This window comes from Malus sylvestris, chromosome 9, assembly GCF_916048215.2.
Source record: "Malus sylvestris chromosome 9, drMalSylv7.2, whole genome shotgun sequence".
Classification (NCBI taxonomy): domain Eukaryota; kingdom Viridiplantae; phylum Streptophyta; class Magnoliopsida; order Rosales; family Rosaceae; genus Malus; species Malus sylvestris.
This window is the reverse complement of record NC_062268.1, coordinates 24,169,132-24,196,896: the sequence shown is the minus strand read 5'-3', so window position 1 is coordinate 24,196,896 and position 27,765 is coordinate 24,169,132. Positions and strand designations below refer to the sequence as shown.

The 27,765-nt window shown below is 37.8% G+C and overlaps 3 protein-coding genes across 4 annotated transcripts; 2 read left to right on the top strand and 1 right to left on the bottom strand.

Annotated features, from left to right (window-relative positions):
* Positions 1–343: 343 nt before the first annotated feature.
* LOC126633895 (uncharacterized) lies at positions 344–1,076 on the bottom strand. The gene is made up of 3 exons (XM_050304426.1): positions 988–1,076; positions 843–909; positions 344–583 (listed from the first exon to the last, which is right to left on the bottom strand). The coding sequence occupies exons 1-3, from the start codon at positions 1,074–1,076 to the stop codon at positions 344–346; spliced, it is 396 nt and encodes a 131-aa protein (XP_050160383.1).
* A 6,508-nt stretch (positions 1,077–7,584) lies between these two features.
* Positions 7,585–8,923, top strand: LOC126634360 (late embryogenesis abundant protein 7-like). Its single transcript, XM_050304868.1, has 3 exons — positions 7,585–7,719; positions 7,965–8,153; positions 8,532–8,923. Exons 1-3 carry the CDS (start codon positions 7,657–7,659, stop codon positions 8,694–8,696), a joined length of 417 nt encoding a protein of 138 aa, XP_050160825.1. The 5' UTR covers positions 7,585–7,656; the 3' UTR covers positions 8,697–8,923.
* Positions 8,924–17,660: 8,737 nt separating this feature from the next.
* LOC126583159 (uncharacterized) lies at positions 17,661–27,359 on the top strand. 2 transcript variants are annotated; one of them, XM_050247461.1, is made up of 10 exons: positions 17,661–18,021; positions 21,734–21,860; positions 22,586–22,672; positions 23,671–23,756; positions 23,854–24,069; positions 24,783–24,961; positions 26,083–26,241; positions 26,316–26,396; positions 26,491–26,545; positions 26,901–27,359. In XM_050247461.1, exons 1-10 carry the CDS (start codon positions 17,911–17,913, stop codon positions 27,105–27,107), a joined length of 1,308 nt encoding a protein of 435 aa, XP_050103418.1. In that variant the 5' UTR covers positions 17,661–17,910; the 3' UTR covers positions 27,108–27,359. The 2 variants fall into 2 exon arrangements, with proteins under 2 accessions (XP_050103418.1, XP_050103419.1); XM_050247462.1 differs by lacking the exon at positions 17,661–18,021 and adding an exon at positions 19,544–20,111.
* The last annotated feature ends 406 nt before the right edge of the window (positions 27,360–27,765 follow it).

Below are 27,765 nucleotides of genomic sequence, written 5' to 3'. Positions count from 1 at the left end.
TTGACTAAACCAACCATCTTCACACATATATCAAAGGGACTGGCTCAGTCAACAATACCTGCAAACTCATTGCAACCCTTTTCCTCCACAGCTCCCATTACATAGTCCCCTTTCGATCTTTCGCCTTCCCTCCGTTTGCCTTCATCCCTTAATTTCTCCTCCTGGTTCCCTTCCTCACCCACTGGTTTTTCCTCCCCACCCTCTAAACCAATTTTTTTATCACCCTTTTTTTCACCACCGTCATATTCTTTTTCTTTTGCTTTATTTTCCACAACAGTTTCTACATTACCTTTAATTTGACCACCTGGTCTTCTTCTTTTCCCTCTCTTTTATATCATTTCTCTTATTTGTCCTCTTCATCCTTTTCCTCTTCTCCATCTTCTTCATCTTTTCTTTCATCTTCAACTTCTTCTCCCACATCTTTTTTTCCTTCATCTTCTTCCTTGGTATTCTCCTCCACTAGTTTTTCCTTCACTACCTTCCTTAATTCCTCCACCACGTTCGACAGCTTTTTCACTTTCTTCACCAAATTCTTGTCTGATATTTCCTTCTCATGGGCCAACCACATGAATGACACCTTCAACTGCATTTTTAACTCACCGACATCATTTGTGTCGGGAATCAAGTTCTTAGTAATCACATCCACATCGTCCCCTACTTCCAGTACACTTTTTTCCTCTCTGCTTCAGTCGAAAAAATTTCTCTTAACCCACAACCTGCCATTTAAAGCCACGCATCATAAATACATTTCTCACACATACAATATTCACAAACATGCATTTTCAGTCATAAAATTCAAAAGTTTTGCATTACAGTTATACGTTTCGACCTTAGTTATATACAAATGTAGCTGCTTGTGGATCGGCTGCTTCTTCGTTGTCTTCCACAGGCATTTTCATATGCCCACACCTGCAAGTATTTGTCAATAAATGAATACTCGATAACATTAATCAAGCCAATATTACAAATGAAAACAACACATATTACCTCAAAAGCATACGAAAATCCTTTGCAGCCCCATCTGGACTGCTGCGCCCTCTTTCTTCCCCTAACTTCTTCTTTTTCCTCCTCTTCATCTCCCTTGCCACCCCTCTTAACTCTACCTCTACCTCTACTTCTCCTTGAAGTACCAAACAAGAGGCTTTCATGAAGTTGTTTAAAGGAGATGGAACCTCATACAAAACTATTGACATTATCCATATCCTCCACAAAGTTGAGGTAGTCTAGATTCACAGCAACGTTGTTCTTCGCCCCTATCAATATTGCCTCAGCAAAGAATACTAGCCCTAGCTTGAAGGCATCACCACTATTCTTGCACTCCTTAAACACCCTTTCAAGCTCGTCGTATGTCACGAATATTTTTTTGCTAACTTTCTTGGGGACAACATTCGCTTTACTTTTCTCCTTTTCTTTCTTCGCCTTGCTACTTTCACCTGCCAACCCTAATTTTCCAAGAAAATACTCCCTCAACAGCTTAATCCTTTGTGGCTTTACCTCTATGTCATGGGGTTTGTCACATCGTAGCCCGGTAATGAGACAGAAGTCATGCTTTGTGAACCGGGTCAATTCATAACGTATTAAATAAGTCAACCCCTATAGGTCTTTAACCCCTTGATTTACCACTTTACAGAGCGACAAATCATAAACCATTTGCATCCACACCCTAAAGGTGGCCAAAGTAGGTTGCCCCAAAGGCACCAAGCTATGCCACATTAAACTTCTCTCTAATCAATCCTAACACATGAAGGGCTTGGGATAGGTTGTTAACCCTTCCTTTATACTCTTCTTCTTCTCTCGTTGCTAGTTGAACACTATAGGCTACCATATCTTGTACACATAGTAATACACACACATCAACAATCAATGATACACAACCTAACGACAACCTATCACAAAGCTTCATAGCTTTACATCTGCTATTAAAAAAGCATCATTACTTAAGCAATTTCAATTCCCACCATAAAATTGTCAATAATTAAGATACAAAAATCAATCTCTACCACCATAAAATTAACAATAATTCAGATTAAAACAATTCAATCCCAACTTAAAACTACAACTTTACCAAAACAACAGATAACACCCCAGTGATAAGCTCATATTTATAAATATTTTACATCGAATTCACTTGTCTTTTCTTAGTTAGTTCCTTATATTTTTGAGCTATTTACTTTGTTTTTGTGTTTTGTAGGATTTTTCAAGCAAAGAAAAGAAAAATAGCACAAGTGGGATTTTAAGTAACAAATTCGTCAAAACTGCCCGTTCAGATCAGCTAACTTTGGAAGCAAGTTGCGATCAGTTCAAAATGAATTAGAGAATGAGCCTTATATGTTTCGAAAGCTACAAATGTCTATTTTTTGGGGCATTTTATGGATTGTTAATATCATTTTTCTAGAAAAAGTTATGACCGTTTTAACACCGAAAGGTTCACAAGAGACTGAGCAGTTTGTAACTACAATGAAAGTAATAAACCCAATAAATCTAGCAGCCAAAACTGATGTAGTCAAGAACAAGCCAGCTGACACCTATTCAAATATCAGAGGAAATGGATTTAAAGATGAGGATTAAGTGGGAGTAATTGACATAAAGGCTGCCCAAAAAGTTACAATTGTTTTACCATTTCCTTTCACTTATTGTCATCACTAAATTGCTATTAGTGGGGGGGGGAGTTATGGAAATGATGCAACAAGATTTGGTTTAAAGGAGCGTTGGGGGAGGAAATAAAGGACAGTTTTTACAGAAATAATTTTAGGAAAAAGAAAAAAAAACGGCTGCAGGTGGCAGTGGAAAGGAAGAAAAAAAAGGCAAGACACCAGCATTGAGGAAGAAAGGAAAGAAAAGGAGGCCTCCCTCAATTTCTTTCGGTTTTATCATCTCATACCCATGTTGTACTTTTGGTTTAATTTAAGGATTATATGTAACTAATTTTTAGAAGTTAGAGGCTGTTTTGAAGTTCCGAATATGATTGCGAGTTTGTTATGACATTTCATTGAATTACTTTTATGAATGGATGAAAATTGGTTCACTACTTGTCTCATTGATGAATTCTTTATGTGTTTTCTACGGATGCATACTTAGTAAGCATATTTAGGATTCTAACGCTATGAATATGTGTGTACCTGCCCTTATCGAATAAGGACCTACATATATTATAGAGTAGTTCTTGTTAATTGTGATTAACATGGGAACCAATTTCTAGGATAAGTAAGACAACGCTAGTACTTACGATGTCTTGTGATGACTCAAACTCTTTTCGTTCTTAATGATTTCTACTTGTTAAATCTATGAACACGCCATTCTAGATTGCATGCTAAGGAGGCTTTCTCTTAACATACTACATAAAAAAGAGTAACATGTTGAGTTCTAACATTGAGCCAACTTGAGCATCTTCATCCAGAAATAAAAGAAATTTGAATGAAACATAACATATTTGCATGATTATTTGGTGGTGGATAGAAATTCCCCTAACTCGTTTTTCTTAATTTGTGAACTACTTAAAATTTGTTTCTATCTTGTTTTTGTTGGATTTAATTTTAATAAAAAATCAACTCCAAAAATCCCAAAAATTTGTGTGGCTGTAGCTTTGTGTCTAGTATCCGCATATAAAATTTTGTAGACTTTAGATGAGCGTAAGTTGGTCTAATAATTATTTTTCGGTGGCTGGTCAGTAAGGACAGCAACCCAGTTTTTATGACATTTTAAGTAGTTAGTTAAAACAATCTTCTGCGGAAAATGCCCCTTTTTTCATATGCTACAATTGAGAAATCTTAGTGTTTTTAAGGAAAATCAATAGGACATTTCTGTGCTACTTTGTGGTGTGCTTTTAATCCTATCACCTAGCATCTACACAACCTGTCAACATAGCTTCACAAGATCACAACGCACCCTAATTTGTAAAAAAATTGACATATATCGACAAATTCCACCTAATTACATCCAAGAACATGCATAATTAACCTTACACCTAACTTAATTTATAATGCTTAATAGAAATAACAAAATGAAATTATAGGGTTCCATTTTCAAAACTCACCAAATTTGAAATTCACAGGGAGAATAAAATATGACCACAGTTATCGCGGGAAGCAGTTTGAACCCAGCTCGAATGAAACAAAAAGCACGTCATTTCTTTGTAATCCACTGCACAGCCTCCAACCAAAGTCCCTTGATTTGCTTCACTACTGTTTGGAATTTATGTGAGGCCGAACAACACGAGCACAAACCAACTATAACCGGGTTTGGAATAGGAAGCAAGTTTTCAAACAGGTAGGATGCTTTCAATGACAACGATGTTTAATCAAATGCAGGAGAATGAGTGTTTTTGTAGGAGGACAAGAGTTACTTAAGAGGGAAAATGTTGATGTCAGGGGGTACAATTTAAATCCCAAGAAATTTTGAATGCATGCTGGGTACCATTTTAATTAAGTGACGGATCATGTATGACCCTGTTTCATCCTAAGCTCATTCTGATGGAATCATTTTCAGTCGTTCAATTTTCATCTAGCAGACCACATTCCGTCTGCACACCTGGTCCACAAAGTGTTGTCCGCACCTTAGAAATTGTGAAAGATGTAAAAGAATGTTGTGAGTAAGTTTAGGCCCAAAATATAAATCGGCCAAGAGTGAGTAACTTGGAATAGGAAGACCCGATGTCTGGCCCAACATTGGTTCTATTAGTTAAGGGTGTTTCGGCTCAAGACGATGTTAGCCCAACCAAGTCCTTATGATTAAAGGAATGTGAAGAGATCACCTTTGAGCAAGGCTCAATTGATTCCTAGATAAATTAAAACTGTTAACGGTTGGCAATTGATCATTTTGATAAGATTAGAGTTGTTCGATCGATTAGAATTCATGCTTAATCAAATAAGAATGAATTAAGTTCAGAAAGAGACTAGGTTCAAAATCCTGGATCAAATGGAGAGACCGAGGCTAGACAGGGTTAAGTTTCAGCTAACATAATTTGAAATATTCAGGTAAATGCCTCGACAAACCTGTTTATCCATGAAGCCTTGCCTATAAACAGAAAAGGCTTCACAATGAGAAAATGACATTCTACTAAATACACAAATCAACACTCTACACGATATTCAATTTTGTTAAACATCATTGTGTTAACAATAGTGACACTTTCAGTTTGGTTAAACTGCACTACAGTTGTAGAATCTATCTGGCCTAGGAGACCTTCAGTTTGGTTCAACAACACTCTCTTATCCTTGTTGGTTATCTATCCAAGTCACAACTAGTGAAAGATTTCTGATTCCTTAGCTGAAAGAGGTCACCTTATCACCTTTCTAGCAAAATAAGGTGTTCTATGATTGGTTACTCCCAGGTACATTTCAGAGTTCGACATTCATCTGGCCAAACAACTTTCACTATAAAGACTTTCATTTCCTTTGAGTATCTTTGCCTTTACAGCCTGATATCGATTAAGCGCACTTATATTTTGACGAATATAGTTGAAACCGCCAAACCTGGTGCAGAAGATCCTGAACTTCACAATGAGATTAACAACTTTGTTTTCAGGTTCTAAAAACCCTAGACCGTGAGTGTTCCTTCCTCAATCGTAGTTGCTCGATCCAGAAGTCAGCATCATGATTCGACACCACCATTATATTCATCTTACTCGCCCGATTCACCTCAGTGGCAAGTTGGCATGCCTGCATCAGCCACAAGAATGATGTAGTTAGCTCTTAATTACTTAGTTTGCGTGCTACATAGGTTCGGTAGTTTAGGGTCAACATTTGGCACGCACAGTAGGACCCGGTGGTGAAATCTACAAAGTTTATGACCATGGAGACTCGCTCTATCACAAACAAGACAACGATGAGGAAATCATCTGTAACTTAGGAATTTGTGCCTATCGGTGTAGACGGTACCTTCCTATCGCTGTCACTCTAGATCTTGCAGCTCATCGAGAGGTAGAAATAATTCTTGGTGGCCAAACGTTATCGGCATTAGCTATCACATAGACGACCAAGCTCGTTGATTTTCAACCTCAGAAGGGTTGGTCGACGAAGAAGACAATGAAGAGGATGATGAGACCTGTGACGCACCTCCTAAAGCTTTTATTTGGTGAAAATTTACCGAACATATATAGTAGATAGCTTGAAATTGCTTTGGAGCTTGAAATTGGTTGGCTCAGTCAATTGGTTGGGCATGGGCAGATTCAGCTTGACCCAACACAAGTTGTCCCCCTAGTTTTATATGTGCATATGTTAAAAGTAATAATATACATTTTCTTAATCAACATCAAAAGATTATATCAACAAAAAATTAGTTAAATTGGCAATTGTTTAATCATACACATATATAATGAAACTAGGTGCATTTACTTGTTCAGCCACTTACTATTAACATGTGTATCACTTCATGATAAAAAAAATGTTAATTTTCTTACAAAAAAAATTAATCAAATTATAGATGGTTTAATTAGCTATATGTATCAAACATATTAACAACTTTCGTACTTAACAACTAACACCCTCATGGAAAGATGCCGGTTTGTTCGATATATATGGAGTACTAGTTAACAATGTCTAACTTCATTAATTTTTTATGAAGATAATTTTAGATGATTATAATAAAAATCAACGTTTTCTATTAGAATGTCTATACTGTATAAATATGTTAATCACAAGTGTGTGCTGATGCATGCACCCATAGATTTTTTTTGGTAGAAAATGCACCCAAAGATTGGACACAAGTATTGTCCCATTTATAAAATCAAAAATCCGTAAAACTAATGCTACGATCATCAATGGAGCATCACATAACATTTGACTCCAATGAGCTCCAGTTGCTCCCCCACATCAGTATTAGGTTACAGTATGTAGTTTTGGTTCTCAAGGTCTTCTCTTTTGTTTTTCTTTAAAAAAAAATGGTATTTTCATTTAACTTAGGAGAATGCTTGCTTATGTGATGTTTCATATGTTACGTACGCATGTGAAAGATACATAGTTAATTAAGCTAGTATCAGCCAAAATGTTAGAGAGGAAACTAATTAGTGATACTTATGGTTTAAGCATGTATGCATCAGCCAAAAAGTTAGTTCAATTAAGTTTATCATTAAGCTATGAATTATCATTTCAGTGTCACGGCTCACAAGAAAGTAATGTACCCAATGTGATAGCTATCATGTGGAAAATAAACGAGATAGTACTCAATCAACTAAATGTGATTAGAAAAGGTTAAAAAAAAAAAAAAAAAAAAAAACTAAATCTGGGAGTAGTATAGAGAAAAAAAATGAGTGAAATTGAAAATAAAAGATCTAATAGCTGTAAAAATTTAATCTAATGACTAAAACACTTGTACACCTGTGATAGCCAAAATTATTATCTGATCCGATATAGATCAGCAAGACAAAAGAACCAGTGATTTCTTAAGGTATTTAAAGCTTTAATTTAACCGGAGTCTATGCCAAGGGACTCTCTTTCTTGACTAAGACAAGCCAAACTTGTTTGAAACATTCCTACATCAATACATGCCACAACTACGCTAGTGAATACACGCAAAAATTGGGGTAGGAACAAGGAAGTGCCAAGAAGAGGAGACTTTCCACAAACCTATATATAGTTTTCAAATGGAACCGCTTTTGCATCCTACATTCTTCATCTGAAATTTGATTCATTTTCATCGAAGAAAAAACTAAGCACAAAAATGGCAAGCCACCAAAATCAGGATTTGAGTCACAAAGCTGGCGAGTTGACTGGGCAAGCTCAGGTATATATGGCTGTTTTATTTCTTATATTCTATTTTCAGCGCAGCGAGGAGATTTGAACTCAAGTGTAAAGGCGAAGCACATTCACTCTAGCAAAATGTAGCAATGCCCACGTTTGCAGCAACTATAAATTATTAACTGTTAATTATTGTAATTAATAATGTTGAATTTGATTTGGTTATAATGTAATCAACTTTCACTTATCAAGTTAATAAACTGTTTCATTTCTGATCCACACCTTGTACAGGTTAAGAAGGATGAGTTTCTAAACCAGGCATCGGGTGCAGCTCAGTCTGCCCAAAACCAGGCATCAAATTTATCTCAGTCTGCCCAAAACAAGGCATCAGATGCATCTCAGTCTGCCCAGAACAAGGCATCTGATGCTTCTCATACTGGCCAAGACATCAAGGACCAAGCAACCCACCTCCTTCAACAGGCATGCAACCACTTCCTGCGATCTCCTTCATCATTATTCAATTTTTTATAGATAATATATTTCTTATTAGATATCTAGTAAAGAATTACTCAAATTTCACTTAACATAAGTCAATTTGATTAGTATCAATTCATCACTCATTTTTGTTAACTAGTAAGATAAAAGCTAGTGCTTTCCACCCTTGTTGTTAGGCAACTGGTATTACACTCGATCCGCTATTGGTCTTCAGCACTCCAAATTCAATACTTCTATTTTTAGTTTTAAATAATCATATGGAATGAGTGTAGAAGAACGACATGTGAACGTGAATAGCATTGGTCTTTCTCTTGTACTATATACATACGTTACAGCATATGTACTATATGTATTTGACTGCAGACAAGTGAGCAAGTTAGAAACATGGCTCAAGGAGCAGCTGATGCAGTGAAGAACACTTTGGGAATGAATAGCCCTAACGACCCAAGCAACCAAACCAATACCCCAAGCAACCATACCAACCCAAACAACCCAAGCAACCCAAGCAACCCGAGCACTAGGATTTGAAGGTAGTTCTTTTTCTTCAACGCTTGCTCTGCCTTCAGTTTCAACAAATTAAAGCTCCTATGACCTGCTGTCCTGGCGATTAGCTAGCCATCCGAGCTCTATGGAAATGGCTATAGTTTGTTTTCTTTCATATGCAAAATATTGTATTTTTGTTCCCTTGTTTTTTTTTTTTTTTTTTTCCTTCTGTTTGGTCAATAAAAGAAGACATGATTATTTCCCCTTGTTAATTAACAGTGTTGTGGAAATGGACTAATACTAAGAAAGTGTGTTTTATCTCAAAACCTTACTTGTTCTCTCTAATTTGCATCATCTCTATAGCCTCTAAGTTTTCACTCTTTAAACTGTCTAAGAGTTCCACCAAAAAAAGAAATTGCCTAAAAACGTCACAACTCACACCATATATACATACCATATGTTCATTGCTTAGACTGTATCTGTGGGACCATGATTTTCTAGGCCTATGACGCACGACGAGAAGGACCGGAATGCCCGAGCCCCATAGAGCGTAGTCCGGCAAGCTGGCTTTGGTCTAGGGCTGGGCAGTAAAAAAAAGAAACTGACTGAACCTCCAAATTGCACTGGCGGCTTGGTTTGGTTTGGTTTTTTTATTTTTTATTTTTTTTTATTTTTAATTTTCAATGTTTAAACTGAACCGCACCAACCTTAATCAGTTTGGCAAGCGGTTCTCAAAATTCTTAGGATGCAGTTAACCGAATTGACCCACATATATTTATGTTAATTTTTAATCTTAATTAATATGTGTAATAATATAAATAATTAGTTATTTACGAGTTACCGTGTATTCACCACATGAAAACAAAACATGATTAATTTAAGAGTCACTTTTCCTTTCATTCAAACAGCAAACAACAAAAAGGAAAGGCAACCTTTATGTGCCTAAAAAGCATAGAGGAATGAATTATGAATGGCATTTTGATGCCTTTTGTGATTATTAAATGCAGAGGAGAGATTTGACCAAAAAAATGCACAGGAGAGAGATGAGCGCCACACCTTCGGAGAGCATTCAGTTAAATATCAGAGTGTGGAACGAACAAGACCAACAAAATAATAAGAATATTATTAAACTAACTGAGAATGCCGAAACGACTACAAAATCCTAAGAGACTACATTGTGAATGACTTGTTATTCTACGAGTTACAAGGCATCATATATATAGAGAACTAACCTAACCCTAATAAGCAAGAAAACAAAACCTTAATACTAATGGGCTAAGCCCAAATTCAAATAACAAAATAATCCTAAATTCCAACACCCCCTGTCAAACTCGTGGCGGTACACATCATGAGTTTGCCAACAAGCAGATGCAGATGCAAGCTCTGTTAGGCGGACACGACAAGACAAGCTCTGTTAGGCGGACACGATAAGGCAAGCTCTGTTAGGTGGACATGACAAGGCAAGCAAGCAAGCTCCATTCTTTTTTATTTCCTTTTTCCCTTTTTTTCCTTTTTTTTCTTTTTTCTTTGTTCTCTATTTGTTATTTTTTTTCTTTATTCTCTCCCTCTTTTCTATGTGGTCTTCTCCATAAAGAACCTGCAAAACACGAGAGTGCAGAAATCTGGGTTTTCATAAAAAAACGGTGCGAGTGCAGGAATAAGGTGTAACGGTGCGAGTGCAGGAACCAGGTCCAGATGCAAATGGGTCAAACTGCAGCAATGTGGGGCAACAATGGCTACAAATTTGGGTGCGGATTAAGCAGGCGGGTCTGGCAACGAGTGGTGGTGGACAGTGGCGGCGATGTGGGTATGTTTCTGGACTTCAATCAACAGTAGCGGCAGGTTGCAGAAAAACTGGGCACGCCAAGTTTGAAGCGGCAGTTGCTGGCTGGGGTTTCAGGTATGCAGGGGTCTAGGAGTGGTGCGACTTCCGAGCAAACATATTTTTTTTTTCAAACTAAACCAACGACAATCTAAACAACGAACAAGACGGACAAACAAACTGATACGAATCAAGGGCAGATTAAATCCCAAAGGATCAAACCTGCTCTGATACCAAGTTGAATATCAGAGTGCAGAATGAATAATAAGAATATTATTAAACTAACTGAGAATGCCGAAACGGCTACAAAACCCTAAAAGACCACATTGTGAATGACTTGTTATTCTACGAGCTACAAAGCATCATATATGTAGAGAACTAACCTAACCCTAATAAGCAAGAAAACAAAACCCTAATACTAATGGGCTAAGCTCAAATTCAAATAACAAAATAATCCTAAATTCTAACACATTCAACTCTCCCATTTGGAAAAGAGATCAGTCGTGTCTCCCATTTTGAGAGATAGAAGCAAACACAGAGTGTGAGAAAAACACGAGGCACCATTTGGAGATGGTGGCAGCTGCTCTTTGGTGTGCTTTCCTCAAGCTGCATCATTTATGTTTTCCTTTGAGCAATCATTCATATTGGTGTTACATTCTATAACTTTTGGGAAATGAATTTGTTATGTATTTTTGTCTTCACACAAATAGAAAACCGATCCAAACCAACTTGTCATTGTCAGTTAACCGACCTTATCAGTTTTAATAACCCAGCTTGGTTGATTTCGGTTTACAATTTTGACCCAATTGACTAGGTCAGTTTGGTTTAGTTTTGGCCCAAAACCAACCCAACCAACCAACGTCCACCCCTACTTTGGTCTATTAAAGATACTACTTGTCTTTCAAGCAAGGAACCTTAATTAAAGCCAAATTAGGTTATCTTGGAGATTAGGCAACATAATCAAAATTCTAGGAAGCTTGGGTATCTTATCCTAGATTTCCTCCTAAATAGTCTCCCGATTCAATGAAGATTACTTTGTGTACAAGGACACTCAAGATTCCTATAAATACACTAGCCATGGTATTTATCGAAGGAGGACATCTACATCGACTCTCTCTCAGACTCTCTCAAGACGACACACACATTCTCTCTATGCCTAATATAGTCCGAACTCCGCTGTCTACATGAAGACACATCCATGGAGAACTCATCTCTTTAACACCCCGCCATAGGCTATTCGTCAAGGATGGTTCATGCCATTCTTTCTTAGAACTACACCTGTGGTTTGATCCTCCTTCTAAAGATATGTAGGCAGCCCTATTCGGATTCAACCACACTCCCCAATTAACTTCATTCTCCTCTCATCGGAGATCATGGGCTAGCTGTGTTTGTGAATGTGCACGAATCTGATTCCAACAATGAAAACCTCATGACCAGATCACTTTACCGTAAGCAATAACAAAAGCGAAGGCAACAATGTTTCATGACTGATTGAAAGATCATAAGGCCTTTATAGTACCAGAAGTCTTCCTAATGCTGTCAAAAGTATAGATAAATGACAATACACTGAGGGCAACGCAATCAGCCTAAAAAATCAATGGCCCACAACATCCAGGAGTCATCGAAAGAAGTCGTCTTAATCTCTGCTGGTCATTATTTTGATTGTAGGAAAAATCAATGGCCCACAACATTCGGGAGTCATCGACTTTCGTTTGCTATTACACACTATCAACCGCAAGAAGGAAAAATCAACTGCATCCTTAATTTGCGGTTCATGCGACAACAACTATGGTATAAGACAAGATATAGTGGTGCAGCGAAGGCCTCTATTTCAATGAAGAGATGAGGTCTTGTGCGGTGTCCCGCGTAATGGTGAAAGGAAAGAAAAAGCTTCTTGTAACAAGTTTCCAAGATAAACTCGAAAGGATGGCAGCGCACATTCAAGTCAAAGGCCTTATTATTATAGGCCTCACTAGAGGCTGAAGATCAAGATTATGCATCATGCGAAGCCTGATCCGAATACATACAGCTGCTAGGTTGTGTCAATTGAAGATTAGCAGATTTGACCACCGCATTGTTGTTAGTTACCAACAGGCTCCGACATGACAAATGATGAAAGAAATGTATCATAGTGACAATAAAGATAGAAGCTTCGACATCACGCCGATTATGACCTACAAGGGTGTTTCAGGACCGCATGCCTAGACGTTCAAGCTATTATCAACTATTTTCAGAGCACATGCCGAGACGACAAGCTATTATTAACTATTATGATGGAGCCAGTAATTCTGACAACAATACAACTGCTCTAACGAGCATAGCAAATTTCCAACACGAGAAGAAATCTCTGGAATAGTGTATTTATACTGTGTGGAGAAAGACCTTTTTAGGATGGATCCTAGTTTTGAATCCTAAAGGATATCTAGAAGTAGATATTGTACCCTCTTAGGAGTTATGATTATTTGCGGTGCACGCTAATTCCTAAATCGTAGGAACCCCAAGACTTAAAGGATTTGATTGTGTCCATATCTGGATCAGATTGCATATCTTGCGGGACAAGCATGGTCCTCTAGTGGAAATGCTAGGACTCTGCCTATTACTTTGGAACAGGATGATGGTGGCACCCTTCACCGTTGCTTTTTCTGATCCAGCTCCACCAGGAGTTAGTGAGTCTATGACCAGACATCTATGGTATTTGTATTCAGATCAATCTTACTGTAGCTCTAAAAAAGCATGATTCCAGAATTAACTAAATACAAACACTTATTAAGCTCTGTTTGCCTCTCCTTTAATTAAACAAAAAAAGTCCCTCTTTCCTCCACCCGAGACCCAATATCCCCAATTCCCAATTTTTCTTTACATCCCCTTAATTCCCAAATGGGGTGTGATATCCACACACCCAATTTTACTTCTCACACACCCTTATAATTTTCAACCGTCAGATCAGATGAATTGAAGAAGATCAACAGATAGAAATTAACAAGGGTGTGTGAGAAGTAATTTGGGGAGTGTAGATAGCACACCCCTTCCCAAATCTTAACTATTCACTTACACTTACCCCTAGGTATCCCCAACAGGCCATCACCACCTTCTCCACCTCTCTCCACCACCGCTTATTGTCCAATTCCCAAATTAAGTTAACACTATGATTATTGGGATGCAATTTTTTTAGATTAATTTGAGGGAACTGGTGTAACATCCCACATTGCCCAGGGGAGTGGATCCTTTAAGCCTTATATGTATATTCCCATCTCTACCTAGCACGAGGCCTTTTAGGAATTCATTGGCTTTGGGTTCCATCGGAACTCCAAAGTTAAGCAAGTTCGCACGAGAGCAATCCCAGGATGGGTGACTTATTGGGAAGTTCTCGTGTGAGTTCCCAGAAACAAAACAGTGAGGGCGTGGTCGGGGCCCAAAGTGGACAATATCATGCTACAACGGAGTCGAGCCTGGGATATAGTGGGGGGCTGGGCTGGGATGTGACAATTTGGTATCAGAGCCAATCCCTGGCCGAAAGTGTGCCGACGAGGAGGTCGGGCCCCTAAGGGGGTGGATTGTAACATCCCACATTGCCCAGGAAGTGGATCCTCTAAGCCTTATATGTATATTTCCATCTTTACCTAGCACGAGGCCTTTTGGGAACTCACTGGCTTCGGGTTCCATTAGAACTCCGAAGTTAAGCAAGTTCGCACAAAAGCAATCCCAGGATAGGTGACCCACTGGGAAGTTATTGTGTGAGTTCCTATAAACAAAACCATGAGGATGTGGTCGGGGCCCAAAGCGGACAATATCGTGCTACGACGAAGTCGAGCCTGAGATGTGGTGGGGGCCCAGGTAGGGATGTGACGACTGGATCCTCTCTTGAGCTCAAGATGGGGATCCTCCTGAGCAGCCCATATGGACCATTGAAATTTGATCCAACGACTCCAAACAGGGGATCCCTCTAAAAGTTATAATTATTGCAGTCGTTGGATCAAGTTTAAACGGCTTGGATGGGCTGTTCATGAGGATCCTCATCCTTAGCTGAGGAGAGGATTCAGTTCCTAATTTGAGCATGTGTTGGTTAGTTCATATATATATATATATATATATATGTTTAGTTTCATTAATTGATTTGGTTTTTGTTTTCATTAATTTTTAGATATATATATATATAAGAAATATAAAACAATATTACAAACAATCATCATCGATTAGCTCGAACAATCCTATTTTGATAGTTTCACTCTAATTCTTTCCAATATGATTTCAGATAGTTCCACTTCAGAACAAAATAAGTGATATTGATTTGGTAATCTTGACTGAGACTAGCGGTAGATTAAAAAATCGAAAAAAAAAAGAACTGAAAATCCAATAGAAAAATTCAAACCGAATCGAAATTGATTGGTTCGGTTTCGATACGTAAAACGCGCGCGCACACACACATACACACACACACACACACACACACACACACACACACACACATATATATATATATATATATAACACGTATATTTGCTTCTCACTTTCGGTAACACACACATATAACAATTATACGGTATGCAAAGAATTCCTTTAACTTGGAAGTTGAATATCCTAATACAGTATGCAAACATGAAGGCAAAGAAGATCGTGAATCCAACGAGAACTCCAGCCACTGGTCCCATTAAATTTGGATCATGTTCGAAATGGTCTTCCACATACCATTTCACAGTTGAGTCAGGTGTAATCCCAGGTGCTCAAATTCAATATATACTAAAACTCAAATATAACTAAAATACTGTTCATAAGCACAATGTGTTTCTTTTTTTGCCCCTATTAGGTTTTTGTTATTACAGGTATGCCATTGTTTTACAAATTATATATATTGATTTTTTTTATTGATTTCCTTCCTTTCTTCTTTGTTCTCCGTTCTTTTTCTTCTCCATCAACTGCTGTTAGGAATATTCCATCAATATTGACAGAATATTCTCCTTTCTTCTCCAGCGAATCACCGATCGCCGGAAACTAGAAATTCGAAAAACCTTCATAACTTCTTCATTTTTCAACCAAATTTCACAAATTTCATACTAAAATGAAGCTTAAGACAAGTAGAACAAAACCTTACCTTTCAAAAGTCCTAAAACCGATGGAACTCGCCAGAAAATCCCTTGATAATCCGGCTAAACTTGCAACTTGCTATTCCTGAGCTTCCCGTTGTCCAAATCACTTCATTTTTCTTATCCGAGCTTCGAGAAGACGATCTAAAGCTTCCTATACTTCAAAACTCTCAGAAAACTACACATTTACGTGTGCATGAACAGTATCTCGAATCGAAGGTTATGGTTTCTCGAGTTTTTCGAGGTTTCACGTCCAAATAATAGTATCAATGGGTTCTTGGGCTTGTAAGGCCATCTCCAACCGATGGCTGGCCAGAGGGCTCGTTTTAGCCCTCTGGCCCTCCAAGATTCTCCAAGATATTAATATTTTAATGAACAGTACAGGGCCATATTTGCCTCCGTCTCCAACCGAGGGCCAGAGGGCCAGAGGGCTCGTTTTAGCCCTGTAAAAAAAAACCGTCTCCAACCGAGGGCCAAAGGGCCATAGGGCCAAACATAATTTATTATTTAAAAACTACAACTTAATTTTATTTAAAAATCATGTTGGTTAGTGTTGTATAATTTTTATGTCGGTTAATGTTATTTAATGTTGTTTCATATTGTTTAATGTTGTTTCATGTTACTTAATTTAATTTAATGTTGTATAATGGCTTAGGAAGTTATAGGAAAAAATTAGAATTTAAAAAAAATATGAAACAAATTTTGTGAAATAGAAGTTATAGGAAAAAATGGAATTTAAAAAAAAAATATGAAACAAATTTTGTAAAATAGAAGTTATATGAAAAACATATGAACCAAATTTTGTAAAATATAAGTTATAGGAAAAGAATAGAATTAAAAAAAAATTGAAACAAATTTTGTAAAATAGAAGTTATAGGAAGTTATAGAAAAAAAAAGAAAGAAAAAAGGTTTAAATTCATAAAAAAAAAAGGTTTAAATTCATAAAAAAAAGAAAAAGGATTTACAACGGCTAGTGGCGCTAGCCGTTGGAAGTTTGAATTCAAAATGTTATTTCTGTCAGTTGTAACCGACAGAAATAATATATATTATATTATTTCTGTCGGTTATAACCGACAGAAATAAGAAACATTAAAAAAAAAATAGCCAGCCCGGGGCTGGCTGGCTGGCCGAAAGCAGCCAGCCTTCCAGCCTTCCAGCCCTCTCCGATCCCGTGGGGCCCTCCCAGATTCCCGAGCCCTCTGGCCTAGCCCTCGGTTGGAGACGGTTTTAGGGCTATTTTCGGCCCTCTGGCCCTCTGGACCCTTCGGTTGGAGATGGCCTAAGGAACTTGAAAATGGTCCCCACAACCTCGATCCGTGAAGAAATGGTTTGGTCCAAGGTTTGTCCATACACTTGTACGAAAAAATTGAAAAATCCGAGAGAGAGAGAGTCAATGGGAGAAAGAGAGAAAGGGTATGGGTGTTTGTGTGTGTGTGGTCCTAGTTGGTCACAAACCAACAAAACTAAGTCCTTTTTAGTTCCCTTAGTTCTAAAAACTTGGGAAAATAATGGATGGATCCAAAACTTAAACACACAATACACACAACACACTTTAACGTCCAAGGGCATATTTGACAATTCACGCCTAAAGATATAATATTTCGGGACGGGCCGTGACACGGAGAGCCCATAAAAAGTTCTACTTTTGAGAAAATCTCCTTAAACATTTCCCAACTTTAAATTCTCTTATAGCTAATTTTTCTACAACAATTAACTATAATCAAGGACACATGAAAACCTAGAAAACCTAGAGAGTGTAGTGCATGACAACGTTGATGTGTTATTTTTCGGAAAAGGATCCGAAAAGGATCCTCGCCGGATCCTTTTCTTAGGGATCCTCGCCGGATCCTTTTCTTAGGGATCCTAAGGATCATATGATCATTACTGTTCATTGTACATCTTACGATCTAAAATTATTTTAAAATTTAAAATTTAAAATTAAATATAAATAGTAGTTAAGAAAACCAAGCACATGATGAATGATCACAACTACGAGACCCTAGAATTCCTGGAAAACAGGATCCGTTCCGTTATTTTTCTGACACAAGGAGCAGGTAAAACTTGTGTAAGACAGCCGGCTCCACGGCGTCAGATTCATGTGTACCACAATAAACACTTAGAACGTACCGTACAGGAACACCGCCCAAGAAAGAGCCAGAGATCTTCCACTGTTTTAACAGAGAGGGAGGGGAGGGAGACAAAAGGGTTCAACTCGTCACTGCCCGTTGCCTTTTTGCAGCCTCCAAAATACTCAGGACTCAGTATCTTGCTCTTCCACTTCTTCTTCCGAGCCTTCAAGTAGAGAGAGAAAGAGAGAGAGACTCAATTTTTTGTGAGAGGAAGAGAGAGAGAAAGAATGTCTTTAAGGTCTGTAAAAATGTCGGAGGACGTCTGGCTGACGTGCCTTACACACGCATTGTCCACCGAGACGGAGGAGATCATGGGCCTCCTGCTTGGTGACATCGAGGTTACACTCTCTGCCATTTTCGTCTTCCAATTTCTTCAGCTTCTTCCATTTCTGTTATGCGCATGTTAGGTTTTCTTTACCGTTTGCTGAATTCTTCTCTTTTTTGTGGGTGTTCAAAATTAAAATTGCTTCATGGGTTTGATGCTTGGAATGAATTTGGGGTTGGAATTGTTTGCAAAGTTGTGCGTTTTGGGTTGTTTTCTGAAATGGGGTTTCTCCAAAATTAGGTAATTTATTGGGTTTTATTTTCTAGGATTGTGTAAAATTGGACTACTGGGATTTGGTAGATGGTTACAATGTAGTTTAGAAAGATTAGTTCTTTTTATTTTAGGGAATTCTGGGTCCATTTCGATTTCTAATTTGGATTGCATTAAGTCATAGTAGTCATTGCTTTCGGTTTCTTTCAACTAGATGAGTTCTTGGGGGTTTTTTTTTTTCTTTTCGCACAGTTGACGGTACTTCAGCAAGTTTAATCTGGGAACTGAGTACAGAATTTGTCCTTGCGGTTTGTTTGAGATACTAGAAATTGTTTTAAACTACTATGGTTTCTCGGAGTTGTTATGTTTGCATTTCGAATGACTGCTATTCATTTATTCTCATTCAGCTACCAGCTTGTTAAGTGAAGTAAATTTTGAAATCTTAGGTGCATTATAAAATTAAATGGGAAAGCTTCTTTAGGTCATATGACTAACATTAGAACATTCATACTGACAATAAAGGAAGCCTCATCCTGATTTTTTACCAAATCAGCAGGCTAACTCATCTATTTGTTCCTGCACATAATGAGTATTAGGTTCTCCTCGGGAGTTAGAGACTCACTGTGAATTGTTAGATAAGGCGTTCTTTTGCATTAGGTTAGTTGAGTCAGTCATCCAGTACAGGTTTCACAGCCACCATACTATCTGGTTGCCGATTTCTAATATCTAATTGAGAAAGAGTTATATAAATCAATGGTTATGTCAATATGTTTCCACAGTCCGCTGAATCTTTGATTTGATGTGTACTCTAAGATCCCTTCCGTTGAAATTCTATTGTAATGCTATTCTCTCTAGCCGGACCCAAGGCTTGTGTCTGATGTTCCATACTAGGATTCTAGTTATGAAGCCGTGGCAGTTTCTTGTATCACCTGTTATGTTGGTTTTGTTGGGTTTTTGGCTCAAAATTAGGATGATGCAATAAATTAGGTTTGTGTTACCTATTTGGTTTTGGTGTCCTATTTGGGTTTGGTTTTGACTTCTTAGTTAGTTTCCTTGGTGGAGAGATTTTGTTAATTACCTATTTGATTAGGATTTGGATGTATTTCCTATTAGGATTCTTATTGTAACCTAAGTCCTATGCACTATAAATAGGACCTGCTCATTCGTGTGGCAATTTGGTGAGAGTCAATTTGTGAGTTTGTGAGTTAGAGAGCAATTTGGGAGAATCTTCTCCGTTTGTTTTGGGTTCTCTGCTCGTTTGGTTTAGGGTTTGTAATTTGTGGGATTTGGGTTGTGAGAGTTTAAACACTCTTTTGTAATCTTAGTTTGTTTAGTGAAATTCCTTGTCGTGCTTCGCTCGTGGACATAGGCTGTACGCCGAACCACGTAAATCTCTTGTATTAGTTTGAGATTGTTTGTTTTAGCTCTCACCTACGACGATGATATTGGTATTTTGTTAGAATTTGCTTCCGTTTGCGCGTAAAAGTGCAACAAGTGGTATCAGAGCCAGGTTTTCGGCTTGGGCTTTGCTTGGCAGTCACTATGAAGCCTTCTGTGTCATCGGTGAAAGTTGATATTGAAAAGTTCGATTGCAATGACTTTGGTATTTGGCAATTGAAGATGCGTGCTTTGTTAGTTCAACAAGGGCTTTTGAAAACGCTAAAGGGTGTGAAGGCTTTGCCGAATTCGTGGACTGATGAAGAAAAAGAAGACGTTATGGAGCGGGCACTTGAGCAATCCTGCTGACTTTATCGAATGAAGTCTTGCGTGAAGTTGGTAGCATCAAATCTGCACCGGAGTTGTGGATAAAATTGGAGAGCGTGTATATGACCAAATCCCTTGCTAAATGGTTGTATTTGAAGAAAAGTTTGCATGCTCTTCGTATGGATGAAGGTACGTCAATTCATACACATGTTGATGAATTCAATAAACTTATGATGGATTTGAAAAGTGTGGACAACCAAATTAGTGATGAGGATTATGCGATAACTTTGTTCTGTTCTTTATCTCCTTCATATGAACACTTTGTCGATACCATGCTATTTGGTAGAGAAAGTCTTAGTTTGGAAGATGTTAAAGTCGCTTTGAATTCTAAAGAGCTAAAGAATAAAGTGTCTGACACACAAGATGGAGCTTTGGTAGTTCAAAGAAGGAATAAGGAAAGGGGCAAACTTGGAAAGAACACTTGTAGCTATTGTTATAAGGAAGGTCTTCGGAAAGTAGATTGCCCTAAACTCAAGGGCAAAGAGAAGCCGTTTGATAAGTCTTTTGCTAGTGTTAATGCAAACATTGCAGAAGATCGTTGTTCTGAACTCCTTTAAATGTTATGTGAGGAGGTGGAGCTTGGTACTCAAGCTCTTTGGGTGGAGTGCAATTCGCACTTTTTGTTCGTATGTTCAAGCTTTTGCTTGGATTTTGTTTCATATTTGTTAGTTTCCATAATGAAATTTGTTGGAGAAGGCATTGGAGGAAATTTCAAGTTTTGAAGACTTTTGGATTTTTTGAGTCTAGGTGGAGATCAGTTTCGAAAGAATTTGGTGCACGTTTGCATTTGTATTTTGGTATCCCAAATTTGGAAGTGTGCTAATTTCTCACTGAGGTGGAGATTGTTGGGTTTTTGGCTTAAAATTAGGATGATGCAATAAATTAGGTTTGTGTTACCTATTTGGTTTTGGTGTCCTATTTGGATTTGGTTTTGACTTCTTAGCTAGTTTCCTTGGTGGAGAGATTTTGTTAATTACCTATTTGATTAGGATTTGGATTTATTTCCTATTAGGATTCTTATTGTAACCTAAGTCCTATGCACTATAAATAGGACCTTAGGGTTAGTGTATTTAGTGTGGCTCATTCGTGTGGCAATTTGGTGAGAGTCAATTTGTGAGTTTGTGAGTTAGAGAGCAATTTGGGAGAATCTTCTTCGTTAGTTTTGGGTTCTCTACTCGTTTGGTTTAGGGTTTGTAATTTGTGGGATTTGGGTTGTGAGAGTTTAAATACTCTTTTGTAATCTCAGTTTGTTTAGTGAAATTCCTTGTCGTGCTTCGCTCGTGGACGTAGGCTTTACGCTGAACCACGTAAATCTCTTGTGTTAGTTTGAGATTGTTTGTTTTAGCTTTCACCTACGACGTTGATATTGGTACTTTGTTAGAATTCGCTTCCGTTTGTGCATAAAAGTACAACAGGTCTCTTGGATGTGCCAGTTTTAAGTGGAATGCTCCCAGTATTTGTCCTAATGATGTGCGACTCTACAAGTATTTTTCAGCATATCTCAAATACCCCTGTGAAAAATAATTGTATGTTTTACAGTCTACTCAGAATGAGAAGGTCTTATCACTTTTTTTTCTTGTGAATCCATTTTCTGAAGGTGATACATAGATGGAAACCTGAATACAGTTGTGATTTATAAAACGAATTTTTTGTAATTTGTATTTTTCCTCATTGTTTTGATTTCCTTTATATCATATCTTTATCTACTGTCTTATGGTTATATTCTCCCCCCATGATGGTGGGAATTTCAGAACTCTGTAAATGGCAGTGTGACAGCACTAATTTGGGGAGCATCACCTCAGACACGATCTGATCGGAGGAAGGATCGTGTGGAGACTAATCCTGAACAGTTGGCTGCTGCATCAGCCCAGGCCGAAATATCCTTTGTGTTTTAAAGTGTTTTTTTCCTGCTTTTTTATATTCGTATCTTTTGATATTTACATACTTACCACATGAAAAACAACAAAAAGATCCTTCAGATCTCTAAGTTAGTTACATTACTACCCACAAAGAGAAAATATAGCTGCCATTTCCCTCAATATCCTCATAGTAAACATTACAGTTGATGATCACCAAGTATGAAAGTGCTCTGGTTTAAGGAGAGCACTATAGTCTTTTCACAATGAGCATAATTTTCTTGTTTGGTGAATTTTTCCTCAATGAACTTCAGTCCAGTCTGTTAAACTAATGATGAGCTGAAGGAGGAAGATATTCAAAGACATGCTTAACTTTTATTACTAGGACCCCTTGACCAGAAACCCTAGTTTCTTTAAACTAGTGTAATACAGTCACCATAAACGGTTGTGTTAGATTTGTGCTATACTCATTCCATGTATTAGGATTTTTGGTTTAACATAGTTTTTACTGTCTTGCTTTAAATGGTGATGTGCAATAAGAAAAAACTCTAAGATGCATGAGCTTGGGCTTTAGTTTTATGTGTGCTGGAAATTTGCAAATATGTGCAGTTGGTTCAACATTTATATTCTATAGTATTATGTCTACTTATACTTGTAGTGTTCATGGTATTTGCATGTAGCATTTCCTTTTATTATCTTTATCTTTGAGGTTTATTCATGATATTGTGTACTTAACTCTATACCACAGAATGACACTGTCAACTGGAAGAACAACTAGAGTGATTGGGTGGTACCATTCACATCCTCATATTACAGTTCTTCCATCTCATGTTGGTGAGTGTTATCTAAATACCCATGCTTTGTGTCATTTTGTTCACTTTTGTTCGTCATGAGGTTGGGCTACTGCATGGGTAAGTATCAACAGCTACTGAATTGGTAGAAACCTGAAACGTGTTCATTTGATAACCAATCACATTTCTGGGAGTGGTATGAAACATGATGAGTCTACACATTCTGTCCGGATATATAGGTTCTATTCAATACTTTGAGGTGGCTGGAAAGTCATGGGTTGATTTTGGTATCAGGGAATTTTGCCCCTTTTTAACCAAGAGTACAGGGGCAGATATATGGAACATGGAGTTGGAAGCCATGCCAGCTAATAATTCATGATGTAAAAGGATCACTGTGTTGCATCAGAGTTTACTTTTTGAAGAAAGAAAGACTTCCAAATTTGAAAACCATCCTTCAACTTCCTCCTTTTCCATCTCAGAGTCCCCAAACACGTATCTGAATAACTGGAAACCAACAATCCCTGGAAGACATGGAAGAAGAAAAGGATAAGGAGAAGTTTCAAATTTGTCTACCGCTAGTTTGAACTTATTCTTTGTAATTATTTTGGGCCCTTGATGTGATTGGAGGGATGGTTGTAGTGTTATAACAACAGTTTGGTAGTACTTTCTATGGAGTTTCGAGGAGGAAGAAGATGCAGAGAAGGTGATAATGGTCCAAGGGAGAGAAGTGAGTTGATAGAGGAGACTTAACAGATAAGTAGAGAAATTAGAAGACTGACCTTGCACACAATGCGGCAAGCTAATGTTTCTAATAAATTGCCATATGGCCACTATTAGATATTGTCAAAATATGGTTTAATCTGTGGCTCATGAGTGTGATGCACATATGTGTCTCTATATGTCATGCTATTACTCAACAGTAATCTCTTAACAAGTGTTTCACTCTTTCTAACATTTGGATCAGATGTGGTTATTTGTTAGACATGCTATCATAGTCGGTTGCTGGAGATCGATATTACAGCTATGTTCTACTTTGTGCAGACGTGCGGACGCAGGCAATGTATCAACTTCTAGATTCTGGGTTTATTGGGCTCATATTTTCCTGCTTTAGTGAAGATATAAACAAGGTTTGCATTATAAATGGTATTTGTAAAGTGGTGAAGCTACCTTATATGCATATATTTGCTTGTGAATATGTTCTTTATTCATAGTCGGTATTTTCAGGTTGGGCGAATCCAAGTCATTGCTTTTCAGTCCTCGGATGGGAAGCAGCATCACATGTCAAGACGTATATCTTTATCTCCTGTACATAGAAGTCCAGTTATAGATGTTGAATCGTCTTTAAGTACCTCAGAAAATGCACCAGTGAGATCCACTTTAACTAGAGCAGGGAGTCCTGAACAAGACACAGCTGATTCAAGAACTTCTGGAACTATAAAGGTATTTATATCCATTCTATTAAAATTGAGAAAAGGAAGAGAAAAAACATGTTAGTTGATGAGGGATGATAGCTGCAGTCTCGCTACTTGTTTCACTGAATAAACACATGATACTGTATTGATCTCCGGAAGTGTCATGAATAATGAAACTCTTTTTCTATCCTTTCACGTTAAATTTAAAACTTCGGTTTTGTGCCTGATGGCCCATGATCTTTGTGGTCATTATTCATATTTCCGTGGCACTGGAAATATGAATAATGAGACTAAGTGGCAAAATTCATTTCATTTTGATCAGCAGGTCATTCTTAATATAAGTAGTGCATGTTGGCCGGTAACAGATAATATTCATGATTCCAGCTATTCTTTCCAACAAATTCAGCGGCCATCTCATATATGAGTCGTGGAAGAAGGCATGTGACCCATTAGATTATAGGACCATAAAAAAAAAAAGGGTCGTACCCAGTGCGCAAGGCTCCCGCTTTACGCAGGGTCTGGGAGAGGTGAATGTCGGCTAGCCTTACCCCCATTTATGGAGACGCTGCTCCCAAGTCTCGAACCCGAGATTATAGGACCATAAAGAAAGAAAATAAGTAGTGAGTTTAGGTTCTTCCCTGATGCTTTTGTCGGTGCCTCAAATCAGACTTGCTTGTCTAAGATACCATTTACATGCTGGTCCATTTTGTGCAATACCTAAATTATGGTTGATTTGCTTAGGGTGGGGGGAGGTCTTCAGACCTGGGGCTTTTCTTTGCCAATGCTGATGCAAGTCATCCAGGAAGAGTTGGAGGAAACTACCAGACTGACACTTCAAGCAACATCATTGGCGATATAGATCCCATGGATATGTCAGAGAGTATGCAAGAAGCAATGCACCGTTCTAACTTGGATATGAGGTATGCATGAGTTTGTACTTGATACCTGTTATCCTCTTTATTGTTATTGTGCGAAACTGTGTAATTGGAGCTGGGAATGCTTGTGATTTGCCTTTAGTTCAACCTGTGGGCAAATTCCTACTCGTGCATTTGCTCCCTTAAACGTTGTACCGTAACAGGAATTCAGATCTTTCGCCATAAAACTTCCCAAACAAATTAAAATGAAGATTAAGTCTGTTCTCATTACTCAAGATGAAGATTCATGAAATATGTATAATTCCCTAGCATGTTATCAGTGTCTTAACAACAGTAATTGGCTTTGCTAATTGTAGAATAGATTCCAAGTGTGGACATTTTGTCTGGCAGCAGACATAGCGGCATTGCTATAGCTTCCTAAAATTCGTTCAAAAGAACTGAGTAAATTTCCAGAATTTAGTGGTCTAAAAGTCGTTCAAAAGAATCGAGTAAATTTCCAGAATTTAGTGGTTCTCAAGTCTCTGGCTTCTTGCTTTAAATCCACTTTGTTATCTAGAAACCAATTGACTGGAGGAATGATCAAGTGTTTTGTTTGTTGGGGTCCCTGCGAGAATAATGTTGTTCCTCTGTATTCCTGATTCTTTTCTATCTCTACCGATTGTTTATGCTTGATGAGTTGTTTTCTACGTAATCGGCTTACACCTCTCACTTACATATGAAGAATAATTACTAGTTCTAGCATCTGGATGTTTTCATGCTCCAAATTGAAGTTGAGATTTCAATTTGAATATAATAAATTGGTATACAAATGTTGGGTGTATTTATGTTGCTTTTATGAAATGCAATGAGTGTGATTCATTAAAGCACTATAATCTTCTCCACGTTTATTGGGAGCCGATGGACTTGTTTGTATCCTTAATGTGGATAGTTTGAATTCTAGAGTTTTGGTGTCTCTAGGAGGAGTCATTCAGTTGGGTATATCACTCTATTTTCTTGTACATTTCTTTGATTTTAAGATCTATATTTTTAAGCCCCTGCAGTAGATGAAAACAAAGAACAAGATCTTCCACAATTATATTTATTGCTGAATGAACAATGTCCAATTCCATTCTGCGGTCCTAAAAGACAATTTTTAATTTTTATTATCTCTTTTTCTTTGCTTGCAGTGGTGCTGAGTATGCCAGGAAAGAAGTTCCTCTTCATGTTTTACCGACCTCATCTCTTGTTAAGCTCGATTCACCTTTAATGTCATTCGCCGAATTGCAACGAGTACTGTATGAAGAGGAGCGAGCGGCTTATAACCAAGCAATCTTGCAAAATATGAGGTGATACATTGATATTCCATCACTTTATACTAATCAACCCATTGTTGATTCTAATTGGCTTTGGTTTTGCTTAGGGATGGGAAAGTGCATCCTCTTACTTTCATACATCACACATCAATGTACCAGTCTTCCATGTGCAAATTAATCGAATATTGGTCAGAATTATATTCCCATCTATGTATTAGCTGTTTATGCCTGGTCTTTTACCGTTTTCAGTGTTGTACTTACTTTTCTTCAAATCCTATGCAGTTTGAGTCCTGCCATAAGTGCACTGCAATGTCGGTTAAGAGAGAATGAAACTCGGGTATAATACCATGCAATTTGTAGATAGTAAGGATGCTTTGTTAATCTCAAAAGTGTTCTCAAGTTTGATGGAGTTTCAACAGAGTTTGATTGATTTGAAATTCCATCTTGAGCTTGATCCCTTTAATAATTTCAACCTGAAACTTCTATTTTATGTTACAAACTCATATACGACTCAAAGTGCATTTCCTTTAAGACTGGACGTATGTGATGACTTACCATATGGTGGGTTCCATCCCTATGGTCCTTGGCCATGCTCAAATTTCGATTTTTTTGTCCCTAGTTTGTGACATTATGAAGTAGTTGTCTTTCTCATGCAAACTATATTTATAAATGAATGGCCTTTGCTGAAACAGTTATCAATGCTCACCGATCAAGTGAAGATTTTGGAAACTGAGACGCATAGAATAGCTGAGACAAATTCAGGATCTCCTCGTCCAGTTTCATCTCCTGTACTCCGTGGGAGTGCTCCGTTTGGTCACAGGGAAATGTTTAGTCCTGCTGATTCTGTCAGTGCAAGGAGTCCAGCTGGTTCTGGCAGTAGGAGCCGAAAAGGTTCGTAATGTCTCAGAGAAAATCCTCTGGCGAATGCATACCGTGTAGTGTTTGGATTAGCTTCATATGCTGTGTTGTTTTGCAAAATCTAGTTATGCCAAAACGTATTGCGCCTTATATGCAATGAAATGTGTTTTGGAAATTGCTGCTGGTGTTGAACTTTTGAGTAAATAGGGGACAATTATCGGGAAAATTCCACCTGTATTTTGTATCCAGATATAATGAAAATTTTCAATGGAAATCGGTTATCGTTTTATGGATTTTGGGACTCCGTTCTTACCACGCTCACTCAACATTGGGTTGCGTCCTCAATTGCCCTGGGAAACAATTCAAACTCCAAATGGAGAAAGGAACTTAAATGCAACAGGTTAAGCACCGCGTGGCATCCTTTGTCCAATAATGCATTGCTGTGTGCAAGGTTTTCTTCGCATTGCAATTTATTGGATCAAAATGCCATGTGATGGTGAATCTATTCCATGTATGTTGCTCTCTTAAATGGGAGCTTCCATTTACTCTTTAGCACCACATTTCTTTTCTTTTTAATCTGTAGCACAAGAAGGTAAAACAATAGTTGCCTGGCTCAAAATGGAGCGTAGGAGAAATTCTTGAAGGCGGATGATCAAATGACTTGCCCAACTGATCACATACAAAAAAGCTCCCTTCCGT

What these genes read in the sequence shown, in the direction of transcription:
- LOC126634360 (XM_050304868.1), top strand. Translation starts at nt 7,657, where the DNA reads ATGGCAAGCCACCAAAATCAGGATTTGAGTCACAAAGCTGGCGAGTTG. An exon ending in AGTTGACTGGGCAAGCTCAG is followed by an intron (nt 7,720 to 7,964) that starts GTATATATGGCT and finishes CACCTTGTACAG; the next exon opens with GTTAAGAAGGATGAGTTTCT. An exon ending in CAACCCACCTCCTTCAACAG is followed by an intron (nt 8,154 to 8,531) that starts GCATGCAACCAC and finishes ATTTGACTGCAG; the next exon opens with ACAAGTGAGCAAGTTAGAAA.
- LOC126633895 (XM_050304426.1), bottom strand. Translation starts at nt 1,076, where the DNA reads ATGAAGAGGAGGAAAAAGAAGAAGTTAGGGGAAGAAAGAGGGCGCAGC. An exon ending in GATTTTCGTATGCTTTTGAG is followed by an intron (nt 910 to 987) that starts GTAATATGTGTT and finishes AAATACTTGCAG; the next exon opens with GTGTGGGCATATGAAAATGC. An exon ending in ATCCACAAGCAGCTACATTT is followed by an intron (nt 584 to 842) that starts GTATATAACTAA and finishes TTAAAAATGCAG; the next exon opens with TTGAAGGTGTCATTCATGTG.
- LOC126583159 (XM_050247461.1), top strand. Translation starts at nt 17,911, where the DNA reads ATGTCTTTAAGGTCTGTAAAAATGTCGGAGGACGTCTGGCTGACGTGC. An exon ending in TTAGTGAAGATATAAACAAG is followed by an intron (nt 23,757 to 23,853) that starts GTTTGCATTATA and finishes CGGTATTTTCAG; the next exon opens with GTTGGGCGAATCCAAGTCAT. An exon ending in GCAATCTTGCAAAATATGAG is followed by an intron (nt 26,242 to 26,315) that starts GTGATACATTGA and finishes GGTTTTGCTTAG; the next exon opens with GGATGGGAAAGTGCATCCTC.